The sequence below is a fragment of the Microcaecilia unicolor genome, chromosome 7 (assembly GCF_901765095.1).
Source record: "Microcaecilia unicolor chromosome 7, aMicUni1.1, whole genome shotgun sequence".
NCBI lineage: Eukaryota > Metazoa > Chordata > Amphibia > Gymnophiona > Siphonopidae > Microcaecilia > Microcaecilia unicolor.
This window is the reverse complement of record NC_044037.1, coordinates 232,010,281-232,030,719: the sequence shown is the minus strand read 5'-3', so window position 1 is coordinate 232,030,719 and position 20,439 is coordinate 232,010,281. Positions and strand designations below refer to the sequence as shown.

The window sequence follows — 20,439 nt, the reverse complement described above, 5'->3', positions numbered from 1 at the left end:
TGCATGATGACCAGAACATACTGGGCCCATATTCAGTGCTATTTAACTAGGTCAGGAATGGCTCCTGGCCAGTTAAATAGCATTTAGCTGGCTAAGCCCTAATATTCAGGTGAGATAGCCAGTTATCTACGCTGAATATTAGCATTCAGTGGCTATCCATTAAACAGCTATGGTGCACAACTTAGCCGGATAAGAGCGAATATTCAGCACTGAACCAGCTAAGCTGAGCTTTAAGATAGGCCACTGTAATAACAGGCCTATCTTTAATCGCAATTAACTTAACAGGCTAGCTCTGAATAGTTGCTTAGCCGGTTAAGTTGCCACGGACAAAACTGAAACCGGATATTCAATTCCAGTTGCCAGATAAAGCTTGGCATTGAATATCCAGGTTCAGCACTGGTGGTGGCAGCTAGCCATGTTCCTGTCATCAGCTGAATATCGGGGGGACTGTACTTAGCATATAGACTACACACATACACAGTGGAAAGGTTATATTAGTTGACCAATCAATGCTAGACATAATAAATAAAAGTGAGAACATTTTATGTGTTAATATAAGAGAACCATTGTCCTATAAAAAAAAAAAATAAGACCCTACCACTTGATGATCAAGTAAAGGTAACCTTTAAACAGTAGTTGTATCCGCAGTGTAAACAAGATTATAATTGAACTACATTCAAACACTGTGAATTTCAAATAGACATCTCCAATCATTATTACACTAAGGGGTAATTTCTATAAGTCATCTTCAATGTACACATGTCAAAATAATGCGTGTAGCGTTGTTCTATAAATGCATCTAGAGTAAGATGTAGTTTATAGAATAGCGCATAGGCTGGGGGAACGTGTGTATATTTAGGTGCCACCATTTATGCCACTGAAAACCTGGTGTAAATGCCCACACCCTGAATTATATAATAACACACATAAATGTGATTGACACCCCCAACATACCTACACTCCTTCCATGGCCGTGCCCCCTTTTTACATGTGCCTCTTTTTAGAATATGCATAAAAGAAGCGTGTGTAAATTCCAATTATTGCCAATTAGTGATGATAATTGGTTATCGGCCAATTATCATGAATTGGCTTGTTACTCAACTTAGTAGTGCGTGTAAATTGTCACACGCACAATTTAATGTGAAACTGCTCACTGCACCTTATATAAAATGGGTGGGGAGGGGTTTAACTGTTTAAACAGTACTGGCCTTTTAAAACTGCCAGCAGTTTCTACACCAGGTCATGGATTTAGCTCATGCCTTTCAATGGTAGCTCAAGGTGTGTAACATCCTGCTACAACCCTATCCCAAGGAGACTTGCAATCTAAGCTTGTACCTGAGACAGTAGAGAAGAAAATGATTTTCCCAATGCCACCAGTGGGATCTGAACCTTTGCTGCTCTGGTTCTGAGCCTACTGGTCTATCAACCTGAATGCTGAGATCATTGCTTTCTATGGCCTCCCGGAGGTTTACAGGGCCAATGCTGTGTCTGAAAATATAAGTAAGTCTGATGTTGACCATAAATTAACTGATTGGTGCTCCAGTGGTGACGAGTTTGTAGTAAGCTCCTTTGAGGGCCATAAGTTCATCATGGGTTCCTTTTTCTATGATGACTCCTTGGGACATGACCGCTATGATATCAGCGTTCTGGATTGTAGAGAGGCGGTGCGCAATGACAATACAGGTTCGTCCTTGTCGTGCCTTGTCTAGTGCAGCTTGGACTGTCTGTTAACAAAACATAAAATGCATATCATGAGAGAATATCCATTCTATTTCCTGATTCGATGATAATTTACTTACAGGTATCTAAAAAGTTCCTCTTTGATGAAAGGGCAACCACTATACAAACATAATTAGTAATAAGAAAATATTGCTTCATTGAACATCTCATATCCAAAGATCTTATAAGTGCCAGGCACTGTTCCCTCTAAGCTGAGCAGAAGTCCTCCAACTGCATTGCTGTTAGTCGGGGGGGGGGGGGGGGGGTGCGTCAATATTGTGTTTCAATTTCTAGGGACAGACAGGTTCCCTGGAGTCCTGCAGAGTTTGCCTGTCCTTCACTATTGAAAATGTGATAATTAAACAGCACTACCCACTGGCAGGACTGTAGGTGGAGGACTCCTGCTCAGCTTAGATGGAACAATTTTGCCAGGCCAATGCCCATTTAGCCCAGCATCCTGTCTCTGACAATCTAGGTAACATGTACCTGGCAGAATCCCAGAGAGATCCATTCCTTGCTCCTTACCTCCAGAGATAAGCAATGGATAATAGTAAATGATGGCAGATAAAGACCTGTGTGGTCCATCCAGTCTGCCCAACAAGATAAACTCATTTTACATGGTATGTGATACTTTATATGTATACTCGAGTTTGATTTGTCCTTGCCTTTCTCAGGGCACAGACCGTAGAAGTCTGCCCAGTACTGTTCTTGTTCTGAAGCTAACATCGAAGCCCCTTAAAATTTACACTCCAGCCCATCCCTATCTATTCAGTCACGATCAGGGCGTAGACCGTAGAAGTCTGCCCAGCTCCCGTTTTGTTTCCAATTACTGGCATCGCCACCCAATCTCCGCTAAGATGTATGTATGAACCTTTCTTTCAGGATCTTGCCTAAATTCTTTCTAATCACAATTGCCTGGACCACATCCTCCAGCAACAAATTTCACAGTTTGGTCATGTGTTGACTGAAAGCAAATGCTTTCTCTGATCTTTCATAAATGTTCTACTATTAGTTTCACGAAGTATCCCTAAATTTAATACTATTTGTAGGGACATAGAACATGTTTTGGATGGAAAAGCCAAAGAAACCAATCTCCAGCTCTTCCTCCAAGAACTCTTGTTGCTGATGCCATGTTTGGCAAAATATTTGTGCGAAGTCAAAGTTCCTGTAGCCCACCCCATTCTGCTGCCTATGGCTATTTAAAAGGGTAAATAACCATTTCCTATTTATTCATGCCTACCTCACCCATGATTTTATAGATTCTCTAAGCTGAAGAGCCCTAATCTATTTAGCTTTCCTTCACAAGGGAACTATGAGGGGTATATAGAACACTGCCCCTCACCGTTAAGGATAATCCCTCAGGTAGTCTAGGCCACCTTAAAACCACTAGTCTTGCCCAGAGAGGAAGTGATATGAGAGGGGTGGAGCCAAAAGGATAGGAACCAGGAAGTTAAAAGGCAGGGCCAGAGGGAGGATAAGGAGGCCCAGGGAAGGAAGAACTGAAGCCCTAGTATATACCTGTACTGAATGCTTGTAGCTGCTGTGACCTGGATGAGGTAAGCCAATTTTTTATTTGAAGACATATGAGACTTATTTCGAGGTCTGGCTGGAGCCAGACCTGGGAATCCAATGAGAGAAAGAGAGAAACTACCAAATGTGTTGGGGCATGGCAGTCACAGGCCATAGCCTGTATTTTAAGCCCTGTTAGCCAAAGGCCCATTCTAAGGCTTTTTCCCCTCTGAAGACGAGAAACGTTACCTTTGTTCCTAGGCCTGTGAAGTAACAGGCCTCATATTTACGTTAATAAAGCACTTATTTTATGTTTACAACCTTGTTTGATTGTGTTAAGTCTACCCTCAACCCTCGTTCACAGTATCACAGGAACTTTAACTGTAGGCTTCACTAATATTATTACCTAGAGACAACATATATATATTTTTTGAAGAACTAATAAATGATACTGTAATCACAATCCATGAATCCCAGATTTTGACAACTATTATAGTCTGATGCTTGAGACATGAATTATCACTGTCTGCACTTATTATGTTTACTTTTGCTACTTTTGCATATACTATTCCCCGGCACTCAAAATTGTGCACATAAATTAGGACACGTGCCCAAATTTTGCACGCAATTTAATTGAGTAATGAGCCAATGAACACCAATAATTGGACGCTACTAATCAATTATTGGTGTTAATTGGTGACAATTTGGATTTACAAGTGCATCTTGCTAAGCACTATTCTGTAAAGATGCATGTTAACAGATTTTTGTGAGCATCTTTATAGAATAGTGCTTAGCAGCTGAGAAGGGGCGTGGCTTTGGGAGGGGCATGGGCGGGCCAGGGGTATCCCCTTTTCTGGGATGTGCGTAAAATCTAGGCATAGATCACATGCCTAAATTTACGTGTATAGATATTAATTTCAATTAGCACCAATAATTACTTGTTAAAAAGCCAATTATTGGCACTAATTGGCTCGTTATTCAGTTAAATTGCATGCAAATTGGGTGCATGTCCAAATTTGTGCATGTAATTTTTGGCGAGTTTTATAGAATTAGGGAGGTATGGGGGCAATTCTATAAGTTGGCACCACCTGTTAGGTATCCTGATGTCATGCAGTCAAAGTCTAATCTAGAATGTGATCTGGATTCCTAGATTCCATTATAGAATACTAGTATAACCTGGCATCGGTATGCTTTACATCAGAAGTTTTTAACCCAGTCTTCAGGGCACACCCAGCCAACAGGGGTTTTCAGGACATCCTGAAAACCCTGACTGGCTACGTGTGCCCTGAGGACTGGGTTGAAAACCGCTGCTTTACATTTCTGTGTCTTCAGTTATACCAGACTGATCAAAACAAAGCAAAGCAAATCCCTTACAAACAGCAACAGCACACACCTACAGTGAAGGAGACAAAGATCACATGGATGTTACTCAAGTAAGGGTCCTTTATTCACATCCACAGACTCAACACGGGCCTATGGTTCGGCCAAAAGGCCTGCCTCAGGAGTCTCTTATCAGATGTAACTGTAGTGTATAATGTTGTCTATAATTAATTATCTGTAGTTTTATCAACACACAGCTGAACAATCTTTTTTTCAAACAGTGAAACTCTATGTGAGATTATCAGTGTGTTGATGTAGATTATGCAACATTATACACTACAGTTGTGAGTCCGAGCAGTTATCAGTTGTTGATGAAACTACTGATAATTAATTATGGACAACATTATACACTACAGTTACATCTGATAAGAGAGTCCTGAGGCAGGCCTTATGGCCAAAACACAGTCCATGTTGAGTCTGTGAAAGTGAGTCAAGGACTCTTACTTTGAGCATTGTCCGTGTGATCTTGTCTCCTTCGCTGTGGGTGTTTGCCCTCAGTTATTATACCAGCCATACACTTGGCCTAACTGTGGGAGCTTAAATGCAGCAAGGGTGTGGTTAACTTACAGAACATATAAGCTACACATGTAAGTGACAGCCTGTCCATACCCTCCTGCTTCACACATATATTCTTCCCCTTTAATTTACATGCTACCCCCCCCCCCCCCCATACACACACATTCTACATAAGTCACACAAAGTTGAATGTTCACATTTTTGTGCCTAGGACAATGTGCATGAAAATGAATTAGTTAATGAGGCATCAATTAATAAGTGACATTAATTGGCACCAACTTGGTATTATGCTCGCATCTGCCCTTGCTGTTATTTTAAAACATCTGCACCTAAATTTTATAGTGGGCAACTCCAAAGCGGCATGGCTATGTGAGGAGCCTGGGCATTCTTAGACGTTAGGCGCAATGTTATAAAATACTATAAAATGTGCCCCCCAACTGCTGTAAATTGGGTGTCAGCATTTACACCAGGTTTTGGCAGGTGTAAATGCCAGTGCCCATAGTTAAATCCACAAAAGAACGGATAGTTCTTCACACAGGGGGTAACATCACAATGTAAATCAAAACCAGCGCTGTTGCAAATATGGGTGATATGACTATGCCAGATAGTTGCATGAATATTCTAACATTCTCTATTTCTGTGGGATAACACTCTCATCCTCCCTGTCTCATCAGCTTCCTAACCTTGGGGTCATCTTCGACTACTCTCTCTCCTTCTCTGCACATATTCAGCAGACTGCTAAACCTGTCATTTCTTTCTTTATAATATCACCAAAATAGCCCTTTCCTTTCTTTGCACACTACTAGAACCCTTATCCACACTCTTATCATCTCTCGCTTAGACTATTGTAACTTGCTTCTCACAGGTCTCCCACTTAGCCATCTCTCTCCTCTTCAATCTGTTCAAATTCTGCCCCACGACTTATATTTTGCCAGTGTCACTTTGCTCATATTAGCCCTCTCCTCAAGTCACTTCACTGGCTCCATATCCATTTCTGCATACAGTTCAAACTCCTCTTATTGACTTATAAGTGCATTCACTCTGCAGCTCCTCAGTAACCTCTCCACTCTTATCTCTCCCTATACTCCTCCCCTGAGAACTCTGTTCACTGGGTAAATCTGTCTTATCTGCACCCTTCTCCTCCACCGCTAACTCCAGACTGCATTCTTTTATCTTGCTGCACCATATGCCTGGAATAAACTTCCTGAGTAGGTATGTCAAACTCCATCTCTGGCCGTCTTCAAATCTAGGATAAAAGCCCACCTTTTTGATGCTGTTTTTAACTCCTAACCCATACTCATTTGTTCAGTACCCTTATTTTATCATCCCCACCTTAGTAATTCCCTTTTCTCTTATTTGTTCTGTTTGTCTGTCCTAATTAGATTGTAAGCTCTGTTGAGCAGGGACTGTCTCTTCATGTTCAAGTGTACAGCGTTGCGTACATCTAGTAGCGCTATAGAAATGATAAGTAGTAGTAGTAGTAAAGTCATACTTTTATACAAACTGGACCTGCTGCCAATGAGTCCAGACTGCTACCCTGATGAAGAAAGTGAAGCCTGGCCAGGTTGGCAGCAGGTCCGGTTTGGGTTAACCATTGGCTGAACAGCATTTGAAGCTAAGCACTAAGAAAGCAAGTTTAAAGAAATTTTATATAAGCTTTTCCAAAGAAGTTTTGATGGCTGGAGGGGCGTGTCAAAATGGCGGATTGAGCTTGATGGCTGCCGGAGTGTGTCTGATGCCTTTAGTTTTGCCTCTATCTTCAACTGAATTATTAGATATGCCACTAACTAAAAGAAAGGGCATTGTGAAAGACTCACTGCCGATAGCCTTAGGAACAACGCAAATGCAGACAACAATTGATCGGTATGCCACAAGCACACCACGACAAACCGGCTTGAGGTTTCCCGTAGTGGGGGAAGATGGAGGAGCATCAAACCCACAGGGACGGAAACAACTTTGTCCTCGCCGATGTGAAGCTCCAGATTCTCTATTCGGCGGCGACACCCCAAGACTTCGGGAGTTAACAGCAAGGGAAAGTGTAATACCCCCATGGCACCTACGCTGGAATCTATTTGGGCCACGATTCAAACATTGACTTCTACAGTCACTCAGGCAGCCCAGGAAACGTTGTTAATCGTGAGTAATTGGATACACTAACTTCGGCGTTTGAAACGTTGAAACAAGAAACTGTACAAATTAAGACACAGGTCCAGCAAGAAATTTCCACATTGTCTACCAAAACTGACTCTTTAATTAAAGATAAAATAATAATTCATCATAAAATAGAGACTTTTAAGAACTATAATAGGCGTTTGAACCTGTGTATACTTAATTTTCCCCGTTCATTGGAGATAAATGCTTTAGACTTGTTTAAAAAATATCTGAGTGACAACTTATCTATTTCACCCAACTTAATACCGCTGATAAATAGATATTCTACTTACCAATACCTAAAAAAAGAGAAGATGGGATTGAAAAATAAGTTTTACAAGATTTAACAGCGTTTCTGGAACATTCCAACGATGGGGTATTTGAGAGGTGAACTCTTCTTGTTTCATTAGTTTTCGAACAAGATTTAAATATGATAAAGAAATTGTACTTTCAAAATCGTGCTAAGCCATTCTACGGTGAGAAACTCTGGATATTTCCAGACGTTGTGAAGGCTACTTAGGAAAGACGATGTGCTTTCTTGGCACTGAGAGACGATGTTAAGGCTTTAGGTGGAAGTTTTCTACTGGCATATCCTTGTAAATGCCAAATACGATACTTGGATAATAAGTATATTTTTCTTGAACCTGAACATTTGAAATCTTTTATAGATTTAAAAAACTGAACAAATAGTTCCAGTGAGAAGTTAAGAGCATGTAATTCACAGTAATATATACGCAATGTAATCTAGGCCATACTTCCTTTTTTTTCCCCCTTTGTTTAAACTCCTCTTATGCTTGCCCCCTTTTTTGTAAAACTTTTGTGGTCTAAGAAAGAATTGTTAATTTTAGTTCTTTTCTGTTTTTCTTTAGCAAGTTGTAAATGCTTGTAATTGTTGTAAGAATTCATAAATAAATAAAAAAAGAAGCTTTGATATATAAAAAAATTGAGACCTATGAGGAAGGGGTTACTTTTGTACTATAAAAAAAATAATTGTGCTTAAGTATGCCATATATTCTGAGGATCCGTTAAAAAATGTTTTTGTATAAACGTATGACTTTAGAATATTCACGTGACACAGCTGATAAGCACAAACCCCCGGATTCTATATATGGCGCCTAAAATCTGCGTGGAAAACTGAAGCGTATTCTATAACAATGCACATAACTTAATTGGTTAACTAGAGTTAACAAACAATTATCAGTACATTAATGAGATTTACACGCACAACTTGCTAAGTGTATTCTATATGTGATGCGGCTAAATTCTAAGTCGCATAGTTGAAAAGGGGTCATGGCCATGGGAGAGTGCATAGGCATTTCTAAAATCTATACACATTATTATAGAATACACCCGATCTGCGCCTAATTTAGGTGTCAGGATGTACACCAAGTGAAACATGGCGTAAATGGCTGTGACTAAATTTGGTCATATGGAGAGGCACTTGGCATATTCTATATACAGTGTGGAAATTTAAGCCTATTCTATAAAATTTAGGCGTACTTTAAAAAATATGCCCAGGCATGTTTTTTTTACTGCGCAGATTTTTCAGGCACCATATATAGAATCTAGCCTAAAATCTACCCTAACCCCCTTGTTTACTAAGCCATGCTAGCGACTGCCCTGTGCTAATGCTGACACTTCCCATTCACTTTGAATGGGCTGTGTCGGTATTGCAGCACCCTTTATAAAATACCATCTTGGCCTGGATCTTCCCAGCCCCTAACTTTGGGCACCATTTACTGAATTCCCTCCAAAAAGGACAATCATGGAATCTTCTTTCTGACATTCTGTAAGTCCCTTGGATGGACACTTACCTTTTCACTTTCTGTGTCTAATGCAGATGTTGCTTCGTCCAGTAATAAATTTTAGGATCTCTTATAATGGCTCGAGCTATTGCGATCCGCTGCTTTTGACCACGAGAGAGCTGGGACCCATGTGCCCCGACATTGGTTTCATATTTCTAAAGATGTAAAACAATTGATTAATGGTCGGAAAGCTGGTTTTGATTAGATTTGAATCACCTTATTAAGATAGGAAATGAGGTGATATTTGGTAAGGCCCAAATGAGGAATGATGATGAAATAAAGTGGCACATGACACTGAAAATGACACAGTATTTTCATGTGGTTACTACAGTAAGAAAGTGACTAGGCTAACTACATTTCTGATTGCTAAGTGGGTAATTTCATAACAAGATGCCTATGTGGGAAATCCAAAAGATGTCTATTTTTTTTATAAAGGTAATGTAGGTGAGTATGGGGCAGTTGTGACCCCTAAATTTAGGTGCCACTATGAGGTATGCTTATTGGCTGATATTCAGAAATATTTAATTGGCTAACCACTAATATTAAGCAGGAGATAGCCGGTTATCTCCATCTAATATTCACGGTTGGCGCATAGCAGCTAACCGGCTATATGCGCAATATAGCCAGCTATCCACGAAATATTCAAGCACTGGCCAGCTAAGTTTAGCAGCCAAATCAGACTACCTAAATAGCAGTCCTATCTTGGCCATTATAAACTTAGGGGTCCTTTTACTAAGCTATGTAGGCACCTAAGCGTGTCCAACGCACGTCAGTTTGAACTACCACGTGGCTACCACGTCCCCTGGGCGGCAATTCCAATTTTTACGTGTGTCTGGTATGCGCGTCAGAAAAATAATTTTTTTTACTTTTTGACGTGCAGCGCTAAATGGGCGGTAATCAGCATTGTGCGCATGTTGACGATTACCGCCCGGTTAACGCATGAGACCTTACCACTAAGTCAATGGGTCACGGTAAGGTCCCAGGCCCAAAATGGATGCACACCAATTTTTATTTTGCTGCACATCCATTTTCGGCAAAAAAGCCCTTTTTTGCAGGCATGATGAAAATTGGACCTGCATGCAATCCAATACACACGCCTACACTAGCACAGGACATTTTTCAGCGCACCTTAGTAAATGGACCTCTTAATCGGCCAGCACTGAATAGTCACACTGATTAAGTTTGAGATGGTCAAACACCCCCCCCCCCCCCCCACCCACGGATATCAATGACAGTCACCGGAAATAGCCCAGCATGAATATCAGGGTCAACACTGATCACAGAACTTATGTGGGCTACCACCTGCGATCTGAATATCGGGCCCTTAGTGCCAATTCTGTAATGGTGTTGAAGCACACCTAACCCGTTACCAAATACAAGAGCAAAGCTGTATAGTGTGCTGAAACTTAGGCATGACCACCTATACCAGATCAATTGCTGGAGTTAATTTGCACCATGCAGCACATGCAACTAATAGTATTCTAAAAATTACACTCATTACTTGGCGGACATGCCCATTCTCTGTCCCAACTAGCTGGATGTGCTCCAAGGAATGGGTTGAAAACTGCTTTTTGCCTTTCCCTAGAGTGATCCCCTGTGGGTAAGCAAAAATATCCCACTCCTCCCTAGGTCACTAAAGTGTTACACAGTTCACATCAAAGTCCACCCCCCCGCCCCCCTCAAACCCCCCCCCCCCCAAAAAAAAAAACACAAAAAAAACTATGTCAATAATCCTCAGGCTTTGCTTGATTAATTTTTTTTTCCAGTTTATCACAAACAAAAAAGAAAGGCCAGGCTTTCTAGACTGCCTGCCACTTGTCCTCATATCTCCTGGAATCTATCCTCCTTCCAGAGAACATCCTCCCACCCAGAGGGTAGTAATGACAAAATAGAAACAGTTCTGGTTTAGACCAAATAGTTCCCAAACAGTCAGTCTTAATGCCCACAGTCAAAGACAGGAGGAAAATAGCAAGAGAACATCTGTACCTTCTCAGGCTTGCAGCTCCTGTCTCTTCTCTTTTATAATACTTTTGACTCCCTCCCCCCCACCTGATTCCACTCCCTCTGATGGCCAGAACTGTGTTCCCTCCCAGCTCTCCATGCGGAGGCTCTAACTCTCCTGCTTCTGTGATTGGCTTGGAACCTGCTCCACCCAGTTCTCTCTGCTGAGGTTTTAATTCTGTAGTTCCCACCTCCCTCCTAGCCTTTCTTCTGTCTCTCTTCTGGAGATTAAATTCTGTAGTTAACATTTCTTCTCCTCTGGGTTTCCTTGATTTCTGTGATGGGATACACACCCATCACAGTGCACCTTAAAGAATTGCCTTTCATGTGCCTTTATAAAATAGGCATCCAAAACCAGCTCCTGGATAACAATGTACACATTCACATCTGCTCCGAAAAGGTGCTCTATGCATGTTCATGTGTATTTAATGAAATATGTGAGTATATTGACACTCCACCCCCAACATCGCCCCAGGAATGCCTCCACATGGTGCGCGTAATAATACATGCATCTTGTCTGCCTGCCTACTTATAGGTGTGTATACAGCAGTGCAATTTTATAAAAGATATTTTTAGCATAGAAAGCAAGCTTTTCATGTAGAAAGGTCCTTTGGTAATTGTCCACAAACTGCAGCACCTATCAACGCTCAACGCTCTCCTACTGATAAAGTCAAGCTGAGGAAGGATAACATGGTCTTGAAACTTGACCCTAACTAAGGAGTTCTAATTCCGTGCCCAACTTTTGGAATGGAACTGCATTCTAACAGATGCAAGTGTTACATATTTCCGGAATAAAAAAATCTTAAGGGGCTTTTTTAAATGTTGAAAAATTTCTATTCACCCTAAGTTCAAGCGGCAAAGAGTTCCAGAAAAGCAGCCTGGTATGAAACAGAAGACAAAATTCTACCATATTTTACTGTCCACAAAGAAGCGGAGCATAAAAGAAGTAACTCCTGAATCTGATCAGATTTGCAACCTATAGCTTGTTAACCACATCTACCATATAAAGTGGAGCGTCTCCATAATTTTAACAACCATAATCCTTAGTTTAAATTTCACCCATTCTTCAAACGGGAGCCAATGCAGGAAACTCACAAAATCCATTGTTCCATGGACAGTATTCCAAAGGAAGATACCTACTTAATTTCCCCTTTGAAAATTGTTCTTAATTTGCTTTTTACACTTTTTATTTTGGTAGTTTTTTCTTCTTCCCATGGGTTGTACTGTACATGGGTTTCTCTTCGGTAGTGGTCTAGTGCATTTGATGGTTGTATATCCTATCTAGATTTCCTTTTCAGCTGTTTTTGAGTAACTGCGGGGGGGATTTTCATATCAAGTTTTCTTGATGTATTGTTTGATATGCAAATAAAAATCAAACAAATAAAAATATGTATTGATTTGTGTTTTAAGCAAACCTGCCTTTTGAACAGGCTAATTTTCACCAGGCATTAATAGGAATTCACATAGGGTGAAGCAATAAATCAAATGATAAGCACAAACCAAGGGGAAGACATTAACCAACTGTGCCAAGAAACCGCAAGAAAGGCAATAAAACCCTATAGGAAACATTCTCTTCCATTTACACATATTAACACCGAAGCACTAGCAAAATCTCTGTTAAAAAAAAGAATGTATAAATTGCACTTACATCTGGAAGGGACATGACAAATTCATGCAGCTGAGCTTTCTTTGCTGCTGCAATTATTTGCTCCATGCTGATTTCTCTCATGTTGTCACCATATTTAATATTCTCAGCAATGCTACAGGCAAATAGTACAGGCTCCTGTGATACTATTCCAATTTTAGATCTAAGGAACGATACGTTAACATTCTTGGTATTGTGCCCATCCACTAGCTGTCAATTCAAGAACAAAAGAAAGAAGAACATATGACAGGCAATTTTAACTCTCCATGCAGTAAAATATTTTTTTTGTGAAAGGAAATTGAAACTCTACTGTAAATGACACTTGCAATGGCTCTAAGGAGATGTGAAAGTGAGAACTGTGCTCTGTTCAGCCCAGTCTTCTGTCTCTATTGAAAGTACTCTTTTATGCTAGTTATATGTTAGGTGTGTGTATGGCACATTTTTTTGGTTTGCTTTTGGATGATTGCTGTACATTTTTTCAGTATGTGTCATAAATTAATGTCTTTTTCGATTTTTTAAACATGTATAAAAAGACTTTATACACATGCTGGCCAATATTCAGCACCATATAACTGGCCAAAAATGGCTTCTGGCCAATTAATAGTACTTAACTAGCTAAGCTGGTTATCTCTGCTGAATATTAGCACTCAGGGGAAATTCTATATATGGTGCCTAGAAAAACCGTGCAGAAAACATTCTGCCTAAGCGTCTTCTATATGGGGTGCCTATATTTAGGTATGGTATATAGAATATGCTTAATTGATATCCTAGCGCCTAAAACTATGCGCTTCTATTTACACAAATGAAAATGTGGCATAAATCCTGGCACATAGATTAAGGCGCATTGGCCATATTCTATAACAACACATGTAAATTTTGGAACGCCCATGAAACACCCATTTCTCTGCCCAACACCACGCCCCTTTTTGCCTGCGTGCATTAAAATTAGGCACAGTGCATTACAGGATACGCTTAGCAAGTTATACACGTAAATTCTAATTATTGCCAATTAGTGCTCATTATTGCTTGTTAAGTGCTGTTAACAATGCTGATTGGCTTGTTAAGCCAATTAAGTTACGCGCATTGTTACAGAATACACTTGGATTTCAGCACTGAACGCTAGGCACACTATATAGAATCCAAGGGTTAGCGGCTAATCAGCTATAATGATACAACTGCCTAGCACGAATATTCAGTGCTTCGCCAGCTAAGTTTAGTGGCCAAATCGGACCACCTAAATAGCAGTCCTATTTTTGGCCACTCTAAACTTAACAGGCCAGCGCAGAATATTAACTTGGCCACCTAAGCTTATAGTGGAAATGGCCCAGCATTGACTATCTGGGCTCAGTGCTGCAGGGCCGTGCCTAGGGTCTCCGGTGCCCCCCTGCAGTGGCCTCTCCGGCGCCCCCCCCCCCCCCAAAAAACGAGCGCTACACTACCCGCGCTCTTCTCCCCAGATCCTTTTTTTTTGTTTAAATTTACCTCTCCGGCGCGTGCAGCGTTAGTGAGAGGAGGCGGCGCTCCCCCGCCCCGACGTGTCTTGACTTCGCTATGTCCCGCCTTCTTCTGACGTCAGAAATGACGTCAGAAGAAGGCGGAACCGAGCGAAGGAAAGACACGTCGGGGCGGCCGGGGGAGCGCCGCCTCCTTCTCACTTACGCTGCCGCGCGCCGGAGAGGTAAATTTAAACAAAAACAAAAAAAGGATCTGGGGAGAAGAGAGCGAGGTAAGCATGGTGCGGCGGGGCGCCCCCCAGAGGATGGCGCCCTCCTGCCATGCTTACCTCGCTTACCGCATCGGCACGGCCCTGCAGTGCTGATTGCAGGACTTAATCGGCCTGCCTCCTGATGGCTGAATATTGGCTGGATAGGCTCAGAGATTTTATGTCCATGAAATCAATTTAGTGTACGTTCATTACTTGCATAACATTTTCCAGACTGGAACTAAATGCACATCCTTATTATATGTGAGGTATTTAATTTAGAATTGGCTTACCACATTGCCTCCATCTGGATCGTAGAAACGCTCAAGGAGTTGCACGCTAGTGCTTTTGCCGCATCCACTACTTCCAACAAAAGCAAGGGTCTGTCCAGGTTTTACAGACACAGAGAGTCCGTTCAAAACTGGGTGTCAGGTCGAGAAGGGTAAGTAAACTTACAATCATTAAAGTCCAAACTCCCCTTGAAATCATTCTGTTAAGAAAATCGAGACACTTTATTTCCTTAAGTAAAGAAAACATAACATAACAGAAGAATATGCAAAGAAATGTGTATCTTGATTCTTTATAAGACACTGCATTCACTATTCATTTTTAATTACAGATTATAAGTTGAAGGTTTGATGTATTCAACAAAGATACTTCAGTAGAATAAGTAAGAAATAAATTTATTATTCAGGGGCCCTTTTACAAAGCGGCGGTAGGGCTACTGAGTGTGTAGCGTACACCAAATGGACACTACCGCCCAGTTAGCGTGTCCACCCGGCAGTAGTAATTTCAAAGTTGGTGCATGCTGTTTCCCAAGGTAGAGAATATTTTTCTATTTTTCTACCGCGAGGGGCATTCCTGGTGGTAATTGTCAGCACGGCCACATTGACGTGTGCTGCATGAGTACCGCATGCGTAGTGTGTGAACCCTTACCGCTAAGTCAATGGGTGGCAGTGAGGGCTCAGGCAGTAAATAGCCGTGTGCTATGTTTAATTTTAGTGCATGGCCATTTACTGCCCCATTAAAAAAAGTCTTTTTCCCAGCCATGGTAGAAAAATAGCCCAGCGTGCGCCAAAAACATGTGCCCATACTACCACAGACCACTTTTGCAGCAGCTTAGTAAAAGGACCCCCTCAGTGAAGAGACATGAACCACTCAAATACTCAGAGTCATATCAGCTACCTTGAACCATATGCTACAGTACATATACTCCAGACATTAACATAAGATCATAAGAACATAAGCGTTGCCATACTGGGACAGACCGAAGGTCCATCAAACCCAGTATCCTCTTTCAAACAGTGGCCAATCCAGGTTACAAATACTGGGAAGATCCCAAAACAGTACAATATATTTTATGCAGCTTATCCTAGAAATAAGCAATGGATTTTCCCAAGTCCATCTTAATAATGGTTTATGGACTTTTCTTTTAGGAAGATATCCAAACCTTTTTTAAACCCTGCTAGGCTAACTACTTTTACCACATTCGCTGGCAAAGAATTTCAGACTTTAATTACACGTTTGAGTGAAGAAATATTTTCTCTAATTTGTTTTACTACTTTGTAGCTTCATTGTGTGCCCCCTGGTCCTAGTATTTTTGGAAAGAGTAAACAAGTGATTCCCTCTACCCAGTCCACTCCACTCATTATTTTATAGACCTCTATCATATCTCCCCTCAGCCATCTTTTCTGCAAGCTGAAGAGCCCTAGCCACTTCCTCATAGGGAAGTCATTCCATTCCCTTTACAATTTTTGTCGCCCTTCTCTGTACCTGTATGCAGCAAAAATGGCCTAACACAGGGCCCGATAAAGCGTTCAGCATTAGTTTTACCATGTGCATACACTGTGCGCTAAATATTTTTTGTATTTTTTGAGGGGATGTGTCAGGGGCAGAGAGTGGGTGTTCCTGTGCTAACCTGTTACAGAATCTAAATTACTGTACACTAACTGGTTAGCACATGGATAACATGGGAGCTTACCGTCTACAAAATAGGTCTTGGTAAGTGCTCCTGAGGTAATTTAAAAGAATGGCCACGCAATAATGGGAACAGTACAGCATGGCCAATAATTGAAATAATAGAATGGCGCTTAGCACTTAAGTTTTTTCAGCACTAATTTTTGGCACCATTTATTGAATTTCCTCTTTTTTTTTTTGTATAGGAATAGTCTTTTATAAAATTACCCAGAGTATATGGTTATAAACCTATGAAGACTTCCCAGGACTAGATTTATGAGGGTCAACATTTTATAAATATGCATGTAGGCACACCATCCACTGGACTCTGTATAGGTCGTCCAAAGTTGGGTGTGTAAACCTGAGTGCAGATCATAGATATGCACGGTAAACTAATTAGCTAATTAGGCACTAGCAATCAATAATTGGTGTTAACAAGCATTAAATTGGCAGTAATTAGGAGTTATGTGCGGATCTGCCCTATACCCTATTCTATAAGATGCGTGCTTAAATTTCATCGCGTGCAACTCTAAAGGAGGCCATGGCAGGGGTATGGGCAGAATTTAGGCGCAATGTTATAAAAAAACTGTGATTTAGATGCCTAACTGCCATTAGTTGGGCACCAGCTTTTACACCAGTCTTTGCAGGTGAAATGCACACTAAGCTAGTATTCCGTAAAACTCGGCCCACATAACGCACCCTTTGCAGAATACTAGCTTAGCGTGCATTGTTCCAATACCTAACTTTGGGCTGTGTTTATTGAATCCCCCCCCCCCCCCAATGTGACCTGGGAAATTTGTGCATACTAAATAGCAGGTGTATAAGTGTGCAAGTAATTTCATGGGGTGATTTTCAAAGAGTGCATATGAAAATATTTTTTATTAGAAACTCTGTAAGTTAGACGGCTGTTACAAAATCACTGTATAAGTATTTCTTTAGGATTCATTTTATATTGATGGTCCTTACACATTAAGAATTCCTTTTACACATAAGAAAAGTGACCTTTTTCCTGGGTCTCCAATAACTGTTTGCATGTTAATCTACATATGTACTAACTAACTCAAATCATGGAGATCAGTGAAGACAAAATACTGCCAACATTTCAGGAAAGTGTTTGTGGCAGTTTTTTGTCTTCACTGATCTCTATGATTTGAGTTAGTTAGTACATACGTAGATTAACATAATTTATAATCTGTGCATACACTTGTAAACTCAGCCCAAATTCTGCTCCTGTACACACCTATCAGCACCTACCTAATTGCACACCATCATGTCCACAGTTGGCATTGTATAACAAGGCATTTACGCATGTAGGCCTGGATTCTATATATGGCGACTAATGTTGAGTGTGCAAATTTGGCAATGTGGCCAAATTGTGTACGCAACTTAATTGATTAACAAGTCAATTGGTGCTGATACTTGGCCAATAACAAGCAATTATTGTCACTAATTAAAATTTACATGCGCAACTTTCTAAGTGTATTTTGTAAGTGGTGCATGTAAATCCTAATGCATGGATCTCAAATGGGGGTATGGCCATGGGAGACACATGGGTGGGTGTGGATGTTCCTAAAACTACGTGCACTGTTATTGCATATGCCCGATCCACGCCTAAGTTAGGCGCAGGCATTTACACCAGGTTTTAGTTAGCATAAATGGCCGTGCATAAATTTTAATTGTGGGGGCTGGTGCTATGCATATTCTATAAACTTTAGATGAGGTTTATAGAATATCTCTAAGCGCGTTTTTTTGGTGCCAATTTTTTCAGCACCCTATTTGGAATCTGGCCCATAATGTGGCCATATACTCATGAGAATGACTTTATAAATGATCCCCAATATTCCCTTTGGAAACCAAATTGCACCTAGTGACTCAAACCTGTTACAGCCAGTCTGGATAATTAAGTGGCTCTTACCCATTTTTGTCCTTCATCACTGTAAACCTTGATTTTTGGGACGCGATCCACTAATTTAAAAAAACGTGCTGCAGATATTTTAGCTTTAGCGTAGTCTGGGGTATAGGAGGAAGCTCTCCCAAAGCAGTCCCACTTGTCACAATTGAGGAGATCACTCTAGAATCAATGGAAGATTTCATCAACTTGTTGCCTGTTCAACACCATAGGTAAACTTTGAAGCTACAATATAGAGGAAATCCCTAATGAATCTATTAAAGTGATGTGAAAATTAAAATCGGATGTTTTCATTTACATGGGTGCCTTCCTGTTTAAGAATGAGAATAAATACACACAGCTCATAAGGAGATATGAATCCAAAACAGAGGACTGGTTACTACGGAATGCAGAATATATTTTTCTTTGCGTTTCCATTCCAGCGTTTTTTGTTCCAGCATTTCAGTGGTTTCCCCCATTTACATTTTCTGCAAAACTGAGTTATCTGAACCATTTTGACCCTGAGGAAGGCATTGTGCTGAAACATGGCCTTTGTAGAGTCTTTTCAATCAGTATACTTTGGCAAATAAACTTGCGGATGCTCTTACTCCTTGTTTGCCTTGCGTCATTTGGAATTTTCCTCTCGTTCACCCTTGCTTCTCTACTTGTTTTAAAGAGAACATGTGAGTGTTTGCTAATTCATGTGATAAGTAAATTGCTATAGATTCAAGAACTGTGGCAAAAAATAGGAACAAAACATAGGGTGCTAAGCATCAACCCTATAATGGCAATTGTGTATGAAATTGCCATTATAGATTAGAGGATAAGGGCCAAATGCACTAAACAATCGTTAGAGCCCTTCCCTTACCGATTCCCTTAGCAAATCGGTAAGGAACGGGCATGCATTAAGGAAAGGAAATGCCAAATGAGCTGCTCATTGTAGCTCACTTGCATTCTCTATTCCATCGTTAAACAGTCGGCCAATTGGCTGGTCGAGCATGCGCAGAGCAGCCAAGCGTTATGCTGGCTGCTCTGCGCATGCCAAATACGCCTCCCTGTGCCGCCCGAAGACACCACGCTGCTCACCCCCTCCGATACGGCTCGAATCCAGAGGACAGTGCAGTTGAGGACGCCCATCCAAAAAAACTCATCCATTTTGGCCGTCATTCCCCCCCCCCCCCCCACAATAATAAAAACGTCTTTTTTGGCAGTGCTTCACTCAGCTGAGAGACCTGGAAGTCCCCTGAGCCAATCACAACGCGTTTAGCAGAGCCCCTGTTAAATCGTTTGTGTGGGGCTATCCACTAATTTTCAGCGGCACTTAACCAGTTATCACTGCTGAAAATGAGCAGTTAGCACCTAAGTGAAAACTGGCTATTTTGGGGTTTTTCCAGGGTGGAGTCAGCACTTGGCTGGTTAAGTACCAATATTCAGCACTTAACCGGCCAGGGTAACAACATAAATGGAACCCTCATAAAACACAGTCCTATCTTTATGCAGCAACCCATAGCCAGTTAGGTTCTGAATATTGATTTAACTTGCTAAGTGTTACCTAGCACCACATAAACTGGATAATCATGCCAAAACCTGGACATGGTCTGGCACTGAATATCCGGGAATAACACTGGTGGCAGGTCAGCAAAACCTGTAAGTTTATAGAACAGCGCCTAACTGCAGTTATGTGTGTAACTATAAATTAGTGCCAATTAGCACCAATTATTGGTACTTAAGGCCAATCAGTGCCTAATTTAAGGGCCCTTTTACTAAGGTGTGCCTAAAGGTGGCCTGCGCTGGTGTATGTGTATAACTTACAGATTATTGTAAGTTATGTGTTAAACTCATACATTATACCTGGGATTGACATGGTGTAAGTGGGCTTGTCTAAATATAGGTGCACTGATGATAACTTACATTACTGCCCAGATGCCATTATAGAATTAGCACTCAGGGGGCCTTTTACAAAGCCACACTAGTGCTTTTAGCTCATGGTAAAAATCAGCTGGCGGTAAACGCTGAGACACCCATAGGAATATAATGGGCATCTCAGCATTACCACCAGCTGATACCGTGAACTAAAACGCTAATACGGCTTGTAAAAGACTCTCTCAGTGAGCTGCATCTAGACACTTAAACTGTGGCATCCAATTTTAGAATTGCCCCCTTGATC

The 20,439-nt window shown here is 41.0% G+C and overlaps 1 protein-coding gene across 1 annotated transcript in view; it reads right to left on the bottom strand.

Moving 5' to 3' along the window:
* Positions 1 to 610: 610 nt before the first annotated feature.
* The window catches only part of ABCB11 (ATP binding cassette subfamily B member 11), a 130,236-nt gene continuing 110,407 nt past the window's right edge, over positions 611 to 20,439 (bottom strand). Inside the window, 8 exon segments of the mRNA XM_030209802.1 lie at positions 611 to 1,724; positions 9,090 to 9,139; positions 9,142 to 9,235; positions 12,730 to 12,936; positions 14,722 to 14,849; positions 14,852 to 14,918; positions 18,300 to 18,421; positions 18,424 to 18,455. Of these exon segments, the coding sequence (XP_030065662.1) occupies positions 1,524 to 1,724; positions 9,090 to 9,139; positions 9,142 to 9,235; positions 12,730 to 12,936; positions 14,722 to 14,849; positions 14,852 to 14,918; positions 18,300 to 18,421; positions 18,424 to 18,455 (901 nt within the window). The 3' untranslated portion in view covers positions 611 to 1,523.